The sequence below is a fragment of the Tiliqua scincoides genome, chromosome 2, assembly GCF_035046505.1.
Source record: "Tiliqua scincoides isolate rTilSci1 chromosome 2, rTilSci1.hap2, whole genome shotgun sequence".
NCBI lineage: Eukaryota > Metazoa > Chordata > Lepidosauria > Squamata > Scincidae > Tiliqua > Tiliqua scincoides.
The window spans coordinates 113,363,504-113,382,942 of NC_089822.1; the positions used below are offsets into that span (position 1 = coordinate 113,363,504).

Genomic DNA, 19,439 nt, shown 5'->3' on the forward strand with positions numbered 1-19,439 from the left:
AGAGGACAGGTCCTCTCATGGATTAGGAATTGGTTGAAGACCAGGAAGCAGAGAGTGGGTCTTAATGGGCAATTCTCACAGTGGAAAGAAGTGAAAAGTTGTGTGCCCCAAGGATCTATCCTGGGACTGATGTTTTTCCACCTGTTCATAAATTACCTGGAGACAGGGTTAAGCAGCGAGGTGGCCAAGTTTACGGATGATATCAAACTTTTTTGAGTGGTGAAGACCAGAACAGATTGTGAAGAGCTCCAAAAGGATCTCTCCAAACTGGGAGAATGGGCAGCAAAATGGCAGATGCGCTTCAATATAAATAAAAATCATGCACATTGGGGCAAAGAATCAAAGCTTTACATATAGGCCAGGGGTGCCCAAACCCTGGCCCGGGGGCCACTTGTAGCCCTTGAGGACCCCTAATGCAACCCACGAGGAGCCCCTAGTCTCCAATGAGCCTCTGGCCCTCCAAGAACTTGCTGGAGCCCACTCTGGCCCAACGCAACTGCTCTCAGCATTAGGGTGACTGTTCAACTTCTTGCATGAGCTGTGGAATGAGGGCTCCCTCCATTGCTTGCTGTTTCACATCTGTGATGCAGCAGTGGCAGCGAAGTGCAAGGCCTTTTATAGGCCTTGAGCTATTGCAAGACCTTCATTCATTCATATAAGTGCCATCTCTAATATAGACATGTGTGTAAATTTATGTAAATTTATTCAAATTTGAAATGTAAATTAATTTTTTTTCCTGTCCCCCCCAACACACTGTCAAAGAGATGATGTGGCCCTCCTGTCGGAAAGTTTGGACACCCCTGATATAGGTTAATGGGTTCTGAGCTGTCTGTGACAGATCAGGGGAAAGATTTTGGGGTGCTGGTGAGCAGCTCAATGAAAATGTTGACCCAATGTGCGGTGGCAGTGAAGAAGGCTAATTCCATGCTTGGGATCATTAGAAAAGGTATTGAGAGGTACAGCTAATATTATAATGCCATTGCACAAATTCATGGTAAGGCCACACCTGGAGTATTGAACTTAGAACATAAGAACATAAGAACAGCCCCACTGGATCAGGCCATAGGCCCATCTAGTCCAGCTTCCTGTATCTCACACCGGCCCACCAAATGCCCCAGGGAGCACCCCAGATAACAAGAGACCTCATCCTGGTGCCCTCCCTTGCATCTGGCATTCTGACATAACCCATTTCTAAAATCAGGAGGTTGCGCATACACATCATGGCTTGTACCCCATAATGGATTTTTCCTCCAGAAACTTGTCCAATCCCCTTTTAAAGGCGTCTAGGCTAGACGCCAGCACCACATCCTGTGGCAAGGAGTTCCACAGACCGACCACATGCTGAGTAAAGAAATATTTTCTTTTGTCTGTCCTAACCCGCCCAACACTCAATTTTAGTGGACGTCCCCTGGTTCTGGTATTATGTGAGAGTGTAAAGAGCATCTCCCTATCTACTCTGTCCATGCCCTGCATAATTTTGTATGTCTCAATTATGTCCCCCCTCAGGCGTCTCTTTTCTAGGCTGAAGAGGCCCAAACGCTGTAGCCTTTCCTCATAAGGAAGGTGTCCCAGCCCCGTAATCATCTTAGTCGCTCTCTTTTGCACCTTTTCCATTTCCACTATGTCTTTTTTGAGATGCGGTGACCAGAACTGGACACAATACTCCAGGTCTGGCCTTACCATAGATTTGTACAACGGCATTATAATACTAGCCGTTTTGTTCTCAATACCCTTCCTAATGATCCCAAGCGTAGAATTGGCCTTCTTCACTGCCGCCGCACATTGGGTCGACACTTTCATCGACCTGTCCACCACCACCCCAAGATCTCTCTCCTGATCTGTCACAGACAGCTCAGAACCCATCAGCCTATATCTAAAGTTTTGATTTTTTGCCCCAATGTGCATGACTTTACACGTACTGACATTGAAGCGCATCTGCCATTTTGCTGCCCATTCTGCCAGTCTGGAGAGATCCTTCTGGAGCTCCTCACAATCACTTCTGGTCTTTACCACTTGGAAAAGTTTGGTGTCGTCTGCAAACTTAGCCACTTCACTGCTCAACCCTGTCTCCAGGTCATTTATGAAGAGGTTGAAAAGCACCGGTCCCAGGACAGATCCTTGGGGCACACCACTTTTCACTTCTCTCCATTGTGAAAATTGCCCATTGACACCCACTCTCTGCTTCCTGGCCTCCAACCAGTTCTCAATCCACGAGAGGACCTGTCCTCTAATTCCCTGACTGTGGAGTTTTTTCAGTAGCCTTTGGTGAGGGACCGTGTCAAACGCCTTCTGAAAGTCCAGATATATAATGTCCACGGGTTCTCCCGCATCCACATGCCTGTTGACCTTTACAAAGAATTCTATAAGGTTCGTGAGGCAAGACTTACCCTTACAGAAGCCATGCTGACTCTCCCTCAGCAAGGCCTATTGGTCTATGTGTTTTGAGATCCTATCTTTGATGAGGCATTCCACCATCTTACCCGGTATGGATGTTAGGCTGACCGGCCTATAGTTTCCTGGGTCCCCCCTCTTTCCCTTTTTAAAAATAGGTGTGACATTTGCTATCCTCCAATCTTCTGGCACCGTGGCCGTTTTGAGGGTCAAGTTGCATACCTTAGTCAAGAGATCTGCAACTTCATTCTTCAATTCCTTAAGAACATAAGAATAGCCATGCTGGATCAGGCCAAAGGCCCATCTAATCCAGCTTCCTGTATCTCACAGTGGCCCACCAAGTGCTTCAGGAGGCACACAAGACAACAAGGCACAACCTGCGTCTTAGTGCCCTCCCCTGCATCTGGCATTCTGAGATAGCCTACTTCTAAAATCAGGAGCTTTCCCATACCTACCATGACTTGTAACCCGTGATGGACTTGCATCCAGTTCTGGTCACTACATCTCAAAAAGGATAGTGGAATTGGAAAAACTGCAGAAGGGAGCAACCAAAATGAACACTGTGCTGAGGCACCTCCCAGGAAAGGCTACAGGAAAGGCTACATGATTGAGACATACAAAATTGTGCAGGGGGTAGATAGTGTGGATAGAGGGATGTTCTTTTCCCTCTCACACAACACCAGAACCATGGCACAACCACTAAGGACATCAGAACAGCCCCACTGGATCAGGCCATAGGCCCATCTAGTCCAGCTTCCTGTATCTCACAGCGGCCCACCAAATGCCCCAGGGAGCACACCAGATAACAAGAGAGGAGGGATGCAGGGAATAAGATGCAGGGAGGGGGCCCCACAGGAATGCCCCTCATTGGGACCTACAACTTCTGGGGCTGGCCCTGCCCCCCTCAAGAGCTTATTTAAGCCCCAAACTGCCACTGCATCTAGTGGTCGGGCAGAATTTGGGGCAAAACAGCTTCATGTATTCATAATCAGGACCTAGAAAACCCATGTGTTGAGCCAAGTAAAATTCAATTACTTGGCTCAATTCAAGTAAAATTCAATTACTCTCCAGACTGGCAGAATGGGCAGCAAAATGGCAGATGCGCTTCAATGTCAGTACATGTAAAGTCATGCACATTGGGGCAAAAAATCAAAACTTTAGATATAGGCTGATGGGTTCTGAGCTGTCTGTGACAGATCAGGAGAGAGATCTTGGGGTGGTGGTGGACAGGTCGATGAAAGTGTCGACCCAATGTGCGGCGGCAGTGAAGAAGGCCAATTCTACGCTTGGGATCATTAGGAAGGGTATTGAGAACAAAACGGCTAGTATTATAATGCCGTTGTACAAATCTATGGTAAGGCCAGACCTGGAGTATTGTGTCCAGTTCTGGTCGCCGCATCTCAAAAAAGACATAGTGGAAATGGAAAAGGTGCAAAAGAGAGCGACTAAGATGATTACGGGGCTGGGGCACCTTCCTTATGAGGAAAGGCTACGGCGTTTGGGCCTCTTCAGCCTAGAAAAGAGACCCTTGAGGGGGGACATGATTGAGACATACAAAATTATGCAGGGAATGGACAGAGTGGATAGGGAGATGCTCTTTACACTCTCACATAATACCAGAACCAGGGGACATCCACTAAAATTGAGTGTTGGGCGGGTTAGGACAGACAAAAGAAAATATTTCTTTACTCAGCGTGTGGTCGGTCTGTGGAACTCCTTTCCACAGGATGTGGTGCTGGCGTCTAGCCTAGACGCATTTAAAAGGGGATTGGACAAGTTTCTGGAGGAAAAATCCATTATGGGGTACAAGCCATGATGTGTATGCGCAACCTCCTGATTTTAGAAATGGGTTATGTCAGAATGCCAGATGCAAGGGAGGGCACCAGGATGAGGTCTCTTGTTATCTGGGGTGCTCCCCGGGGCATTTGGTGGGCCGCTGTGAGATACAGGAAGCTGGACTAGATGGGCCTATGGCCTGATCCAGTGGGGCTGTTCTTATGTTCAATTAACAGCAGAAAAATCTCACCGTCAGTGATTTACTTCCCACAGGGGCTGCTTCTTGGAACATTCCATCTGGTGCTTGCCTATTCAGAAGTAGCCATTTCACACTTCCACAGATGTTCCGAGAATCAATGTTTGCTACTCTAGAAGCCATGGCAAAGACCTTTGCAATGTATGCTGTTATCCTGTGGGGAACATGGTGCATCAGTCCAACTATTTCAAGTTTGTCATATAGTTTACCTTACCCTGTGAGGCCAGACAAGCAGAGCAATCAATGTACAAAGGTCCACAATGCATTGATTAGGGAACTGAGACTTGTCTACAATCCCACATACGGTTCTTGCTTCCAGTGTGCAGCGCAATCCTAAAAATGCATTGACCCTAGGAGGGTTGCAAACATGCCGTGAAGCATGTTTGTGCCTCCTTGGGAGCAAGCCATGCCAGTGCATGGAGGTGCGCTGGCTCACAGAGGCTGAATCCAGCCTTGAGCTAGAGTCTTATGCTTGGCCAACGCAAGGCTCTGGAGTGGGCGGGGAGGAGGCAGGGAGGAGGCGAGAGGGAGGTGTTCAAGGGTGGGGGGAGGGTGGATGGTGGGTGCCCCTGGAGGCGGGCGGGGTGCATGAGATAGGGCTGCAAAGTGGCTCAGCTGAAGGTAAAGGAGGAGACCCATGGGGCTGCAGTGGTTTACCCAGGGTTAAGAGGTCGCAAGGCAATTTCAGGTGTGTCACTATTCATTTCAAAATTTTTAAAAAAATTTATTAGACTTGATGCTACCATGGTATGTGACTGCATTTGGGGAAATATTACAGACTTGTACTTTTAACAAGCTACTATGTATATGCTTTAAATAATGATAGTCAATGGGACTTACTCTTGGGTAAGTGTGGGTAGGATTGCAGCCTAGGATTGTGAAAAATTTTCCTGCTTGATGATGTCACTTCCAGTCATGACATCACTTCCGGTGGGTCCTGACAGATTCTCATTCTAAAAAGTGAGTTCCAGTGCTAAATGTGTGAGAACCACTGCAATAATGGCTAAAAACCCATACAGGTTTGTAGTGTAGGTAACTATGGGTTTGAGAGACTGTAAACAAAATGTCCTCTGTAGGCTCCTTTATATCTTATTGGCCCTCTAGGGCTTATCTTGGCACTGTGAGGGTGGATAGATGTTTCAACAACAATGCGCAGCTACCATCTCCTCCAGATGTCTCCCTTCCACTAATGGGAGCTTTTCCTCAAAGGTCCAGCAATGATGTAGGGTGGTGGTTCTCAAATGTTTAGCACCGGGACCCACAGTTTAGAATGAGAATCTGTCAGGACCCACTGGAAGTGATGTCATGACAAGAAGTGACATCATCAAGCAGAAAGATTTCTAACAATCCTACCCACACTTACCCAGGAGTAAGTTCCATTTACTATCATTGTTAAAAGCATATACAGAGTAGCCTGTTAAAAGTACAGCTCTGTAACATTTCCCCAAATCCACTCACGTACCATGGAGTCCATACTTGAGTACCATACTCAAGTCCAATATATTGAAAATAAATATTGAAATGAATGGGGACCCACCTGAAATTGGCTCGCGACCCACCTAGTGGGTCTCAACCCACACTTTGAGAAACACTGATGTAGGGGAATTGATTGCATTTTGAAAGGACCTTCAGAAGGAACGTTATCTGGCCCTTTCAGTGGGTGGAGGACACTTTAAGGGCTTGAAATGACACAAGTCATTCAGCTCAGTCAGCCTGAAGACATTTGAAAGTCAACAGAAGAAGTGTAAACAGTACATGAAGAAAGATGAAAAGTCCCACTATAATTCAAGGGTCTTTGCCACATACAGAACTACTATGCACTTACCAAGTGCCAGATAGGGATCTTCCAAGTGGACGATAGGAGTAGTCTGATTCCTTGTAAGCCAACTGCTGTGTGTAACCTGGAAATGGAGAGAAAGAGAGCTATGAAATGCTACTTTAGCTGTTTTATATTAACTAATGCAGACTAAATACTCTGGAATTGTCCTGAGCTGCATAAGGTGCCACCAGCCCACTTCTGCATCCACAGGCAGGGAGAGCAAATCTGGAGTCACGCCCATTTGTCTTACCAGTCATGACCAGCCTGATCGCCTCTGCCCTGCGATCAATCCCAATCTTCTCCCATTGTCCAGTGTTGTCAAGGTAGTAGGTGGCAATAACTGATGGTGTCATTCTAATCAGATTCTGCTCCACACAACCAGAAGGGATTATGAGGAGTTGGCTAAGTTTGGACCCATCAATGGAATATTCAGTCAGCTGAGCCACAGGGTTTCCTGGCCAGGAGAAAAATTCCAATGTGTAAATCTAAGCATGCAGAAAAGCAAAGGAATTTAAGGCTGAGATCTTGGTCTTACAGGATGTTCGGCAGCAACTGGTTGTTAGAGAATTAGCCCCTCCTCCCAATAATTTTGATCCCCCCACAGTTCCTTCAGGGCATCAGGGGCTGCTATAATTAGCCTTGAGGTCTAATTCAAGAGATATTGTCTTGAAGGCCCTAATCAGTCTGGAGCCATTGTACCTATGGAAATACATTTCGCCTACCCCCCGCTCACTGAGATCAGTTGGGAAGGCCCTGCTGTATGTTCAGTCCATTCAGAGGGGAACCTCCAGCAGTGCATTCTCCTCCCTGGTGAGTGGCAGCAGAGGTGAGGTTGTTCTTTTTCATTCCTTCCAGCTGCACAGTTGTAAAGTTCTATACCTTAAAGCAACTTGCCTAAGATGCTAATTTTGGTCTCTGGTTCTGTGTTGGGAACCATGTCCTCTAAATCATTGGCACGTATCGTCTCTTGCTGGACTCCATCTGAAAAAGGTGGGAAAAGGAGGGAATTTGCAAGGAGATAGAAATGAATTTGCATTTAAGACACAAACTGTTGATCATTGTCACATTTGACACAACTGTTGACACACTGACCAGTGTCAATGTGCAAGTGAATGAAGCAAGTGAATGAAGCACGTGTCTTGAAGCAGTGATAGAGCACATGGAGGGACTACTGAGGAGAATTATGAAGGCATAAAGAGATGCTATATCAGGAATGAACAGGAGAAGGCTGATCTGTGAAGACTGACTTCTCCTTGTTAAGCTAAAGCATTTCACTTAAGAAAGCCTTATTGAGTCAACTCTCTATAACAGCACACTAGTTTATGTGGTTTTGACTGGCAGAAAACTGATTGACATGAGACTTTAGTTTCTAGATCTGCATAGCTTCACCACAACCCGTTCTTGCATCAGACCTAGAAGCAGGGAGAATAGGAAGTACAATCAAGCATGCTTCCTTTCTCTTCACTTCTTTGGAACATGAAAAGTGGTCCTGATATACTCAGCAATGAGATGGGCAATCTAGATGGGAGGAGGAAGATGCCAGCACAACATCACTTTGGCTGGCAAACACTGCGAGGTGACCAGCACAATAGCTGGTGGCCTATTACACTGACCAGGTGTGTTCACTGTTAGTGGGGTTGGTAGTGGGAGGGACAGGGGTGGGAGGGGAGGAATGGAGGAGTTTCTGGGCAGGGAGGGGGGCACAGAGGGAGAAGAGATAGAGGGAAAGGGCGGGTTTGGTGGCACTTGTGTGCAGTTGGAACCTATTCCTTTCTGCCGCTGTTACACTTCTCAACAAAATAGGTGGTGCAGGACCAAGGAGACCCACTGGGAAAGTGGAAGATTTCTGGGAAAGTGGAACAAATGTTCACTTACCCTGAGGAGATTTCTTCCACTTAGAAAACAGCATGCACTCCATTGGCACACCTGCATTGTGCTGAGGGGGGGAGTTAGGTAGGAATGAGTGAGGTTCATAGCTTCCATTGGTCATTGTGAGAAAAGGATGCTAAGGTAGATTCATCTTGGACTGGCAGGGGTCCTCTCATATTCTTAGGGTAGGATGACAGGGGAGGGGAGAGAGGAAAGAGGCTGTGGGGGCTGATGAAATAATGTTTGCACTTTTAAACTTACTTTTCATAAGAACATAAGAACAACCCTGCTGGATCAGGTCAAAGGCCCATCTAAGTCAGCTTCCTTGTATCTCACAGTGGTCTACCAGATGCCTTAGGGAGCACACAAGACATAAAGAGACCTGCATCCTGGTGCCCTCCTTGCATCTGGCTTTGTTGAAGTGCGCAGCCGACACCGCAGCTGCAGAGACTCAAGGTCAGGCAGATACTCCTGGTAAATAATGAGGCACAGACACGGCAGTGCTCCACCACCAGATGTCCTTTACTTGAAGATATATACAATATTTACAGTGCAAAGGCAGCTCAGCAAGCAAACAGCAAAGCACTTTTCTCAACTCTCAGATCACCAATTCCACCGATGTGGCTTCCCACAGACACTCCACATAACATCTCCCACACAGCAGCTTGCACAAGCTGCAATATATACTGGCACTGGCCAATGAGAAGCAGGCTACGATCTGGTGACTGTATGACTCATTGTCTTGTGACATGGTATTGCAGGGTATTGCATCATCCCTGCTGTGCCCTGTTGCAAATATCACAACAGGCTTTCTGAGGTAGCCAGACTTTAAGTGACAATGGCCACGTTTAGTGGGTTTCAACAAGGAGTGTTTAATGTTTGCTACATAGATATCAAACACAGAGACATACATTTTCAAAATGTCTCATAACCAAACTATATACAGATGCAGAACCAACCTATAGTGTAGTAGGAGTGCAGAATTATAACAAATTTAAATGACATCCTAAGGATAAAACTATGATTTCCCACTTGTAAAACAATTACATGAGTATCACATTTGATCAAGAGATTAATAGAGAGGAAAACTTTCTAATTAATGACAATTGCAATAAATCATAACCAGTTGTTCAAAGGTTTTGGGCCCAATCCTATTGGATTGTTGCAGGACCAAAACTTGGATTTTGATGGTGCAGCATGCCTTATGGATGTCACAAAAGTCAACATACCATTCAGCATGGCCAGGCTGCCATTGCAAGCAGTCACTGTATCAGCAGCCCACCAAGGTTCCCTGGCACCAGTAAATCAGTGGGGGTGAGTGGGCAGGAGGTGGGGGTGGTGAAAAGGAGCAGAGAAAAGGAGGAACAGGACCAGCTACATTGCTGACACAGGTCTGAGGAGACCCACTGCAGAAAGGCGTATACAACAGAGGTTCTCAGATGTTTAGCACTGGGACCCACTTTTTTAGAATGAGAATCTGTCAGGACCCACCAGAAGTGATGTCATGACTGGAAGTAACATCATCTGGCAGGAAAATTTTTCACAATCCTAGGCTGCGATCCTACCCACACTTATCCAGGAGTAAGTCCCATTGACTGTCATTGTTAAAAGAATATACATAGTAGCCTGTTAAAAGTACAGAGCTGTAACAGTTCCCCAGATGCAGTCACATACATGGTAGCATTAAGTCTAATATATTAAAAATAAAATATTGAAATGAATGGGGACCCACCTGAAATTGGCTTGCGATCCATTTACTGGGTCCCGACCCACAGTTTGAGAAACACTGTTATAGAGGGTTAAGGGGAAATAATTCCCATTTCCCCTCCTGATTCCCGCCTCCCCCGCTGGATGTTTTCTGGTGTGGCTACACCAACGGGGGTCGGGGAGGGAGGATAGGATTGGGTTGTTGGTCTGATCTTGAAAGTCAATTCATTAACAATTATGTAAAAAAAAAACTTCAAAGTTTCTTCACTAAAGGAAAGCTGCCCAGTAATTTTTATTAAATTGTTAGTATATATGATTATATAATTGTAAATGTTCTCAAAAATGGAGGGGAGGTGGTAGTGCAGGTTTTTAAAATCAGACCCAGGTTGAAGAAATGCATGGTCCCTGGACAGAGAAAATACATAATACCCAAAGCCCCACAGAAACTGGGTTTCTGCCTTGTAAAGTTTGGTTTTCTGTGGTGCATGTTTGGCTGGCCTTGTGTGTAGATGCGATTCTGTGAGCAAAGAGTACGCTTTTCAGGAGAAAAGGTTTAAGATAAACATTTCCACATCTTTTTGCTCTGCAGTGTTAAATGAAATGGTTGGACGAGAGAGAGAGAGAGAGAGAGAGAGAGAGAGAGAGAGAGAGAGAGAGAGAGAGAGAGAGCGCTTTAAATCTTTTAATGGTGATGAACTGTTACACACCAATTCCATGTGTGGCTGGATTCAAGTCGATATTCTTTGTAAGGTAGATGAGCATCCCTTCAGGCTGATAAAGAAAGAAAAAAAGAAAGAATTGGAACTGTCCTTCACCAGGGTCTCCTCACAACCATGGCAGCAGAAAGGAGTCAAAACAGCAACATGGAAACTATACATAAGATCCAGTTTTTGATGAGAATAGAGTTGGTTCTGTCACATAGTAGTGACTGACAGAAACTAGATGGGATCCAAGATAACCTCATTGATTTCCAGTTATTCCTACCACACTTATTGGAGATGAAAGAACATTGATCACAGTGGAGCTTCACTCCAATACTGTGCACTATGAGTTGCGGAGGCTCTTCAAGGCCACAGTAAGATACCTTTCTCAATTCAGGGGCCCCCAATTAAGCCTGCAAAGGACTGAAGCCTGGAAAAGAAAAGCTGACTCTTCTGTAGGGCTGGCTCAAGACATTTTGGTGCCTAAGGGGAAAATAGCCACATGGCATTCCACTCTGATTTAAATGGAGGCACCGTCCAGCAGGATGTTCTTCGCCACATGCACAACTGAAATGAATGGGAGATGCACAATAGGATTATTGTGCACTTGTGCCACTTCTATTCATTTCTGCGAGATGCACAGAAGAACTCCCTAGTGTGTTCAGCCCAATGGTTCACATCTGTCTGTGTCCTTCTCTACTTCTGACCTGAGGCAGTTGCCTTATGGTAAAGCTGACTCTGGCTTCATTCTTGTCTCCTCTCTCCCTCTTTTTGATCTTTCATGGGCATGGGGTAATCCACTTGAGATCTATTCTGCTGCTCTATTTGTTACAATTAGCTACTGCAAAGAACAGGGTTCTTTTTCTATCAAGGATGCTGCTGCTTATAAGACCTGCCTGTTTCCTTCTGCCTTTGCCTGTTTCTTTTCCAGCTTCATTTTAGTTCTCTCTTCTCCACAGTTTTGCTGCAGCTTGGCTTGCAGTACTCCTAAGCTGAGATGTGGATAGGTTAGTGACAGTGTTGTGGCAGCAGGGACAGGGTCAGGAGACACAGACTAGCTACACCAGTGAGAACAGGATCCCACTGAACCCTTCTCCTCTACAATCCTAGTCCTCTGTGGCTCATTTTGGCTCATCTCATTTTACAAAAACGTTTGCATTCCTCATTTTTCATAATATTAACATGTATATATTCTTACAGGTGTTCAGTCTTTCAAATGTTCTTACAACATGCCTGTAGGTTGGTATGATTATCATCCCAATGTTGCAGATGGGGGCAGAGGTAGTCTGACTAGCCTAAAGCCCCAAGAGTCAGATATGAATCAGAGGTTTCATGAATCAGGTCTCAGGCCAGGCCTGACCCATCCATGAGGCAAGGTGAAGTAGGTAGATTGAATGTCAGATAGGCACAGGCACGGAAAAAAGGGTGTTTTTGAATGCAAGGTGGTGCTTCACCCAAGTTTCTCTTTCTTTCCATATCTGCTACTTTATTTGAAACTAGGACAGCAGAGCTAACATTTGGAGGAGGAACAAGAATGGATGGGGAGCTGGTGTTTGAGCAGGGGGACAGCTCCTGCCAAAAATTGTGGCAGTGGAGCTGGAAGAGGAGGTTCTGCTGATTCCTGCCACCACCTCTCCTCCTCCTGGCCGGGTAGTGGAATCCAGCCAGCTAAGGGACTTGATACCTGCACTATACAGGTAAAAATAATGACCTGTTTTTTGTGGCTGTAGTAAAGGTTACAACCTGATAATTATGTGAAGTGTTTTGAACACTCTGAAAGTGCTGCATCATTGCTGCTATACATTCACTCACGTGTTGGAACAACAGACTGATGGCCCCAGCAAGTTAGATGATGGCTTCCTCATGTTGCACTGATGCAACAGATCATATGTTCAGGCTAGGGCTGTCCCTACAATGCTGCAAGGGGAAGTGAGGCATCCTGGGCAGAAAGGGCACTTCTGGAGTATTCCCTGAATTCACTCATGGCCAGCTTCATCAAAAAGCTGCTGGCATGATTCTAGCCAGCCCAACTCTGTGGGTGGCACCATTGCAGCCCAACTCTATGAACATAAATTCTTCCTCCTTTACTTCTCTCCACAACACCACTTGCTCTTTGCCAAGCCAGCAGTGAAAAGCAGAAGCAGTGTAACAGAGGCCATGTATATGGTTGTACAGGGGGAATGGGGGTAGTATTTGGCACTATACTTTTGGTTCCAAAATCTTGGGCCACTCCTTATTCAGACCATAGGGTCTGTAGGGTTCTAGCACTGCTATGCATACATCTTGTAGAGCACCCAATCCTCATTTAAAGAACTAGCAAGTACTTTTCCTGGTTCCTTAGGCTGCAAGCCTAACCATACTTTCCTGAGAGTAAGCCCTATTGAACAAAATAGGACTTACTTCTGAGTAGACCTGGTTAGGAATGTGTCCACATACAATATAGTATAAAGGCATTGCTTGGTGCAAAGAGCAAGAGAAAGGTAACCTCTGCACTAAAGATTTCTGAAACAGAAGGATGTTTGGGGGTTTTCAACTAGTGTTCTAATGCTCCATGAAAACGCAGATGCACACTACACTCCATTCACATTAACAGGAGTCAGTGTGCTATCTTCTGGAATGAGGAAAGCAGGATGGATATGGTCCTGAGCAGAACAGATCTGGCTGGCTTGATCTCTCTCCCTCCAATATTCATCAGAGGAACTTGACTCAGGACTTACCACGACCTTCAGCTTCTTCCTCACACCGTCACCCACAAACTGGCCTCGAACATTTGCTTTGACCTCTAGGTCATGCAGCCCCAGCTCCAGTGGGATGATCACCAAAGGCACTGCCCTGGAGGACTGGCCTTTAACAGTGAGCTCCTGTCGGTATCTTTTCTTAGCAGTGGAAGCACTGCAGAAAGCTGGATTGTGTATCAACTCTACTCGCACCTGAGGAGAAAGAGAGGAGGAGGTTAGCTATGCTGCTTTCTTTGCAAAATGCATTCTGAGAAAGGAGGAAGGGGGCCCTTGCCTATAGCAGCTCTGTTACTTCTTTGCTTTCCCCTTCAAGTAAACTGCATTGTCTTGCTCAGCTGCTGTACTAAAGAGCCATTATTCAGCTGACAAAAACTGGTGAAGAAGCAATTAAAACATGTGACTTGACCAGGGCCAGCTCATCCATGAGGCCAACTGAAGTGGTCACATCAGACAGCAGATTGGTAGAGGGTGCCCATCTCTGCCTGCCTGCCTCCACTGCTTATCCTTATCCTTCCACTCCCTGGATTGGAAAAGGAAGACAGCTGAGGAAGAGGAGGGTGCTGAGCTAGAACACTAGAGAGTGGGAGGAAGAGAGGCTGGCACATAATCAAGAAAGACGGGCAGCATTTGGCTTGGTGAAGGGGTAGCCATGACTGAAGGGAGCCAATCTGATTGAGGGTAACTGCATTTTATTGATTGGGGAGAAAATTCCAGAGGCATTAAATAACCCTATTAGCCATAGAGTAGATATCTGAGAAGAGGCTTCCACAGAAATGAGAAGATTACAAAATGCCTGTATTTTATCTGTTTGTGCTATATTTTACCTGTTGGTAGGTTCTGTTTGCATCTATGTTTATATCAATTGTTTACCCATTATTTTTTTACCATACATTTAGACTTTTGTTCCACATTGGCAGCCCAATCCTATGGGCTCCTTCTGCTGATGGAACTAGCATTCCATCAGCAGAAGACCTTCTTCGTTGGTACAGCACATGCAGCAATGATGTGTGTAGCAGGGCTGTCGGTGTGAATGGCTGGCGACTGTCTGAGTGCACCTCACACGGGTCTGAAGAGATATTTAGACCATCAGGGAACCTACACAGAGGTAAGAGAAAAAAATATTTTCCCTCATCTTTCACAGATTCCCCCCACCTCCACGGTGTACCTGCATGCTATAGCGTAGCAGGGAATAGGATTGGTCTGTGAGTTGTATAAGGTTTTCCTTGTTTTGTAGATGAAAATATGGTTTTATGCATTCTAGTAAATTATTTCCAGGTGTGTGCTTTTAACATTTGCAGTTTTCCAGACTTACAACTTTTGTTTTTCTATTCTGGAATCAGCAACTGAGTCAACTCTCAGTCTTGTCCTAGCTTTTGTGCTTCAAGAACATAAAGGGAAATGTATGATTATGCATATGGGTTATTCATTTATTTTATAAAAATTCAAAACAAACTTCAGGGATTGAGGGGGGGAGCTATATTGGTGATGTTACAAGCACTATCCAATAGATACCCATCATAGCTATTTAGCATAATCAATGTCAGTGAATGTTTTCTCCTCAGATTTTGCCACATTACTGGACAAAGGTCTATGCCATTAGTTCTCAAACTTTTTGGCATTGGGACCTACTTTTGAGAATGACAATCTGTTGGAACCCACCAGAAGAGATGCCATTACCTGGAAGTGATGTCATGGCCAGAAGTGACATCACCAAGCAAGAAAATTTTTGTCATCCCCATAAGATAAAATCGAATTTTAATAAGTAAAAGAAGTTTATAATAAATTTAAGTTTAAAAATTTATATAAAATACCCTCCTAACTCTTCCAAGCAGTTGCTGATCTGTTTAAAAAAATTCCCCAAACATCCCAAATGCTGCAATCCTATTCACACTTACCCAGGAGTAAGCCACATTGACTATCATTGTTAAAAGCGTATACATCAGGGGTGCTCAATACATCGATCGCGATCAACCGGTCGATCGCGAGGCAAAATGAGTTGATCACAGGCTTCTCTCCCGTCCATGCATCCCTGGGAGTGAGCTCCCTGGGAGTGAGCTCCTGTCCATGCATCCCTGGGAGTGAGCCCCGTTGACTCTACTGGGGCTGACCCATGAGTAGACCTGGAGAGGAGCAGCTGGCAGGCTTCTCTCCTGACCACGCATCCCTGGGAGTGAGCCCCGTTGACTCTACTGGGGCTGACTTACCTTCCCCCGTTTTTGCACTGGTATGTATGGAGATCTGCCCCCCCCCAACTTCCATCTGTTGGTTCTGTGTGCAAGGGGTTTTGCACTGGTCTTGCTGTGATGTCTGTATAGAGATCTTCCCTCCCCCACACCTTTCCCCTGTTTTTGCACTGGTCTGTATAGAGATCTGCTCCCCCCCCCACTTGTATTGGAATCGAGGAAGATCTGGTGAGGAGGTAGATGTGGTGTCAGCAGTGGCCCCTTTAAGGGTAAGGCCTGGGCATCCAGCAGAGTGTGCTGCACAGCTGCAGCCACTTGAAGGCAATAGGGCCCTCAGGGATATAAGAGCACCTGAGGCAGGAAGGGCTCCACTTATTTATGTGAGTCAGCCTTTTCCTATATGAAGATCATTAAGTCCAAGTAACGTTCCACCATGACTGATGAACATTTGGAAGTGTGCTTGAGGCTGGCTGTCAGCAGCTACTGTCCGGACTATGCATCCTTAGCTGATTCACTTCAGTGCAAGTCATCAAAGTAAACTCAAGTAATTACAAAAAATGTTTATAGTTAATTATGTTGTGTTGTACAATATTGGCTCATGCGGTTATGCAAGGTACACCAACATACATTGTACACATAAATGTTATATGTTATGATGGCGCGAACATTGTAAAAAAACTCTGGTAGATCTCCGGGCCTTGCTGGGTTTCAAAGTAGCTCTCGAGCCAAAAAAGTGTGAGCACCCCTGGTATACATAGTAGCCTGCTAAAAGTACAGATCTGTAAACTTTCCCCAAATGCAATCACATACCATGGTAATATCAAGTCTAATATATTTAAAAACAAAATACATGTTGAAATGAATGGAGAAACACCTGAAATTGGCTCATCTGAAATTGGTGGTCCTGACACACAGTTTGAGAATCACTGGTCTATGCAGTTTAAACACAGAAAAAAGTTATTTTACAACAGTCTCTACTACTCTGTTGAATCTTTCTTTACAAGTAACAAGAGGCAATTTATTAGCTCAACAAGAATCCTTATTAGTTTGCTTATCTTCATGTGCTCAACTGTAAAGTTTGAGGCAATCTGAACAGTGGCATTTGGCATGCTTCGTCTCTAGATTCTAGAAATAATTACTGTCCTAGCAAAATCCAGAGCTAAATTCAATCCATATACTGTGAGTTAATGGTTGAGACATGATTTGAACTGGAGGCTTACCAGATCCACCAGCTCTCTTGACAGTGAGGTGAAGAAGTTGCATTTGAAGCCCAAAAGGAAAGGCAAATATACAAACTAACAGCCCAGTCCTAAACTGTGCTGGAACAGGTAGGCCAGCTGGCCTGCGCTTTATCCAGCGCAGGGTTGGGTCTGGCAGAGGCACAGAGTCAGGGGAAATCACTTCCCTCACCCCATGTCCTGTGACAGCTGCTCAATGGGGCTACTCATAGCTGCACCACTGAAATAGGTGGATTCAAGCAGACCAGTGTAAGATGGGGTTAGGAGCAGGCCTAAATGCAGAATTCTGGTCCCATCCCCCTCCCCAGCACAGCAGAGTCCATAACATAATGAGAGCGGTTTAAAAACATTCATAACTATCAAGGATTACTTCTATTAAAATCCTAGTGCTTACCCTGATGTCTGTCTTCCTATAGTTGTAGAGAATAGCCCGAATCTCCACCTGCTCATTCCTTACTACTGAATATGGCAGTCGTAGATCAATGAAGAAATCCTTCATTACGATAATCTCATAAGGATCAGCGACACAGATCCCTGCCATGAGGGTCAACAGGAAAAGAACAAGATTCAAAATGAGAAGCAAGTATCCTTTTTTTAATTGCCTAAATATTTTGCAAGGCAGGCAGTATCCTCAAACAATTTCCCCAGTCCCTAGCCCCACTCTGCCAGGAATGTAATTAAAGGAGAGTGGGGATGGGAATGGAGCTCCAGGACTATTCTAACAGCAGGAGCAATGATATCATCAACAGGCTGTCCTTGACATTTTTGTCAAAGTATTCAAGCACCAGGCTCAGCAAGAGGCAGAGAAATTTGCATAGGGATATATGTTAATGACTAGCCGATTGTTCTCTCCAATGACTGCCTGAGAGACAGTGGGCCCAATCCTATCAGCCCATAGCATGCAGCACTGCTGATGGAGCATGTGCTGCAAACTATGGTGAGCAGTAAGCAGATGGCCCAAGAGAGTTAAGTAAAAATCTACTTAACTTACTTGTATCAAGTAGTTATTACCTATTAAGTATTATTATCTGTATTATTACCTGTATTAAGTAATTGTTACCTCTATTACCTCTATTTAACTTACCAGCTTTTTAGCTGGTGTAAGTCTGAGGAGACTCCAGGAGCATTTGGGGCCAGAGATAAGGGGCTAGATCTCATTGTGCTGCCTCCAAGATCCCCCCCTCCCTCTCTGGCCCCTTGCAGCACGTTACCCTCTCCTGTGGAGTGTATGAGAGCCGCTGTTGGGTGCGCGGGCCTCCAGCCGTTTGCACTGGTGCCCTAGCCTGCATGACAGTGGCGCAGCTTTCGTGCTGTTGCCCCAGGCTTTATGGTGCAGTAAGGTCCATATAGGTTTAGGGTGAACATTATTATTATCTTATTTTATTCACATCAAAATGACAACACAGCTGATAATGATTGTATACGTACACACGAAAACCACAACATTTATCAGTTGGTAAATCCTCATCCACATGGACATCTGCTTGATGTCTAGGTGTAGAGGAGGTACCAACAAAGGATGGAAGCTGTGCCAATTATGGTGGTCTTCCGTAATTCGGTTGGTGTTATAGCAGGAGCCTCCAGTTGTACAAAGTACTCATTAAATTGTGTTGATTTTGTTCCTAGTGCACCAATTACTGTCAGCAGCACTTTTACCTGCTTCATCCAGACTCGTGCCAATTCTATGCATAGGTCACAGTATTTGGATACTTTCTCCTGTTCTTTCTCCAAAATTCGTGTGTCGCCAGGAATGGTGACATCTACAATTAACATGCACCTGGCTTCTGTAATGGTAATATCTGGAGTATCGGCCTCCACGCATCTGTCAGTCTGTATCCAAAAGTCCCACAGAATGTTGACCGCTTCATTTTCTACTACCCTTTCCACCTAGTGTTGCCACGGCTTTTCTGATGCGGGTATGCCGTACCTTTTACATAAGGCCCAGTGAACTAATTTGGCCACATTATTGTGCCGTTCTTTGTAATCGGTGTTAGCTATTTAGGGACATTCGCAAATGAGATGATTGTTTCATTCCATTTTTTGCATAAACGACATTTACTGTCATCACTGGTGCCTCGAATTTTGATCTTCATTACATTCATTTGCAGAGCCAGATCTTATGGGGCTAGAATCAGTCCTCTTTCTTGATGGTGCCTGTTCTTAGCCATGCCCAACTCAAGCTGTTATTGCACTTTCCTTCCATACCTTTAATGAATTGTCTGTTTAATACAGTGGTTTTCAGACTGGGGCATCACGACACCCCAGCTTAAAGGCCCCGGCCTCTTTCCCCTTAATGGGTGGGAGCAGGGGGGAGGCAGGGAGGAGGCAGTGACGTGATCCCCAGGATTGTGCCACTCAGGAGGGCTGCAGGGACTGGGATGCACTCACCAGTCCCTGCAGCAGCCTGTTGAGGGTGTAGGGAGCCCTGTGTGAGTGTCTGCTGGGCTCCCCAGCTCGTTAAAAGTGAAAGTGGAGCGATTGCGCAGGGCTCCCCGCACCCCTGACAGGCCGCTCCAGGAACTGGTGAGTGCATCCCAGTCTCTGCAGCCCTCCTGAGCGGCGTGATCCTGGGGATTGTGTCACTGCCTCCCCCCGCCCCTGCAAGGATTTACAGTGGTGCAAACTCTCCTAGAGCATTTAGAAACCACTGGTTTAATGGCTTTTCTCTCCAGCTGTTGACACGTTTTTCATATTCTTGCTTTTTCTACTGCTTGCTTTCTACAGTTTGCTTTCTGTAACTTTCATCAAATTTTCCAACTTA

The 19,439-nt window shown here is 45.5% G+C and overlaps 1 protein-coding gene across 1 annotated transcript in view; it reads right to left on the reverse strand.

Annotated features, from left to right (window-relative positions):
• The window catches only part of LOC136641826 (A.superbus venom factor 1-like), an 85,338-nt gene that overhangs the window by 33,594 nt on the left and 32,305 nt on the right, over positions 1 to 19,439 (reverse strand). Inside the window, exons 20-26 of the mRNA XM_066617884.1 lie at positions 17,073 to 17,212; positions 13,237 to 13,449; positions 10,526 to 10,589; positions 7,137 to 7,223; positions 6,493 to 6,696; positions 6,249 to 6,324; positions 4,418 to 4,577 (exon numbers count right to left, since the gene is read on the reverse strand). Of these exons, the coding sequence (XP_066473981.1) occupies positions 4,418 to 4,577; positions 6,249 to 6,324; positions 6,493 to 6,696; positions 7,137 to 7,223; positions 10,526 to 10,589; positions 13,237 to 13,449; positions 17,073 to 17,212 (944 nt within the window). The remainder of the gene's footprint in view (positions 1 to 4,417; positions 4,578 to 6,248; positions 6,325 to 6,492; positions 6,697 to 7,136; positions 7,224 to 10,525; positions 10,590 to 13,236; positions 13,450 to 17,072; positions 17,213 to 19,439) is intronic.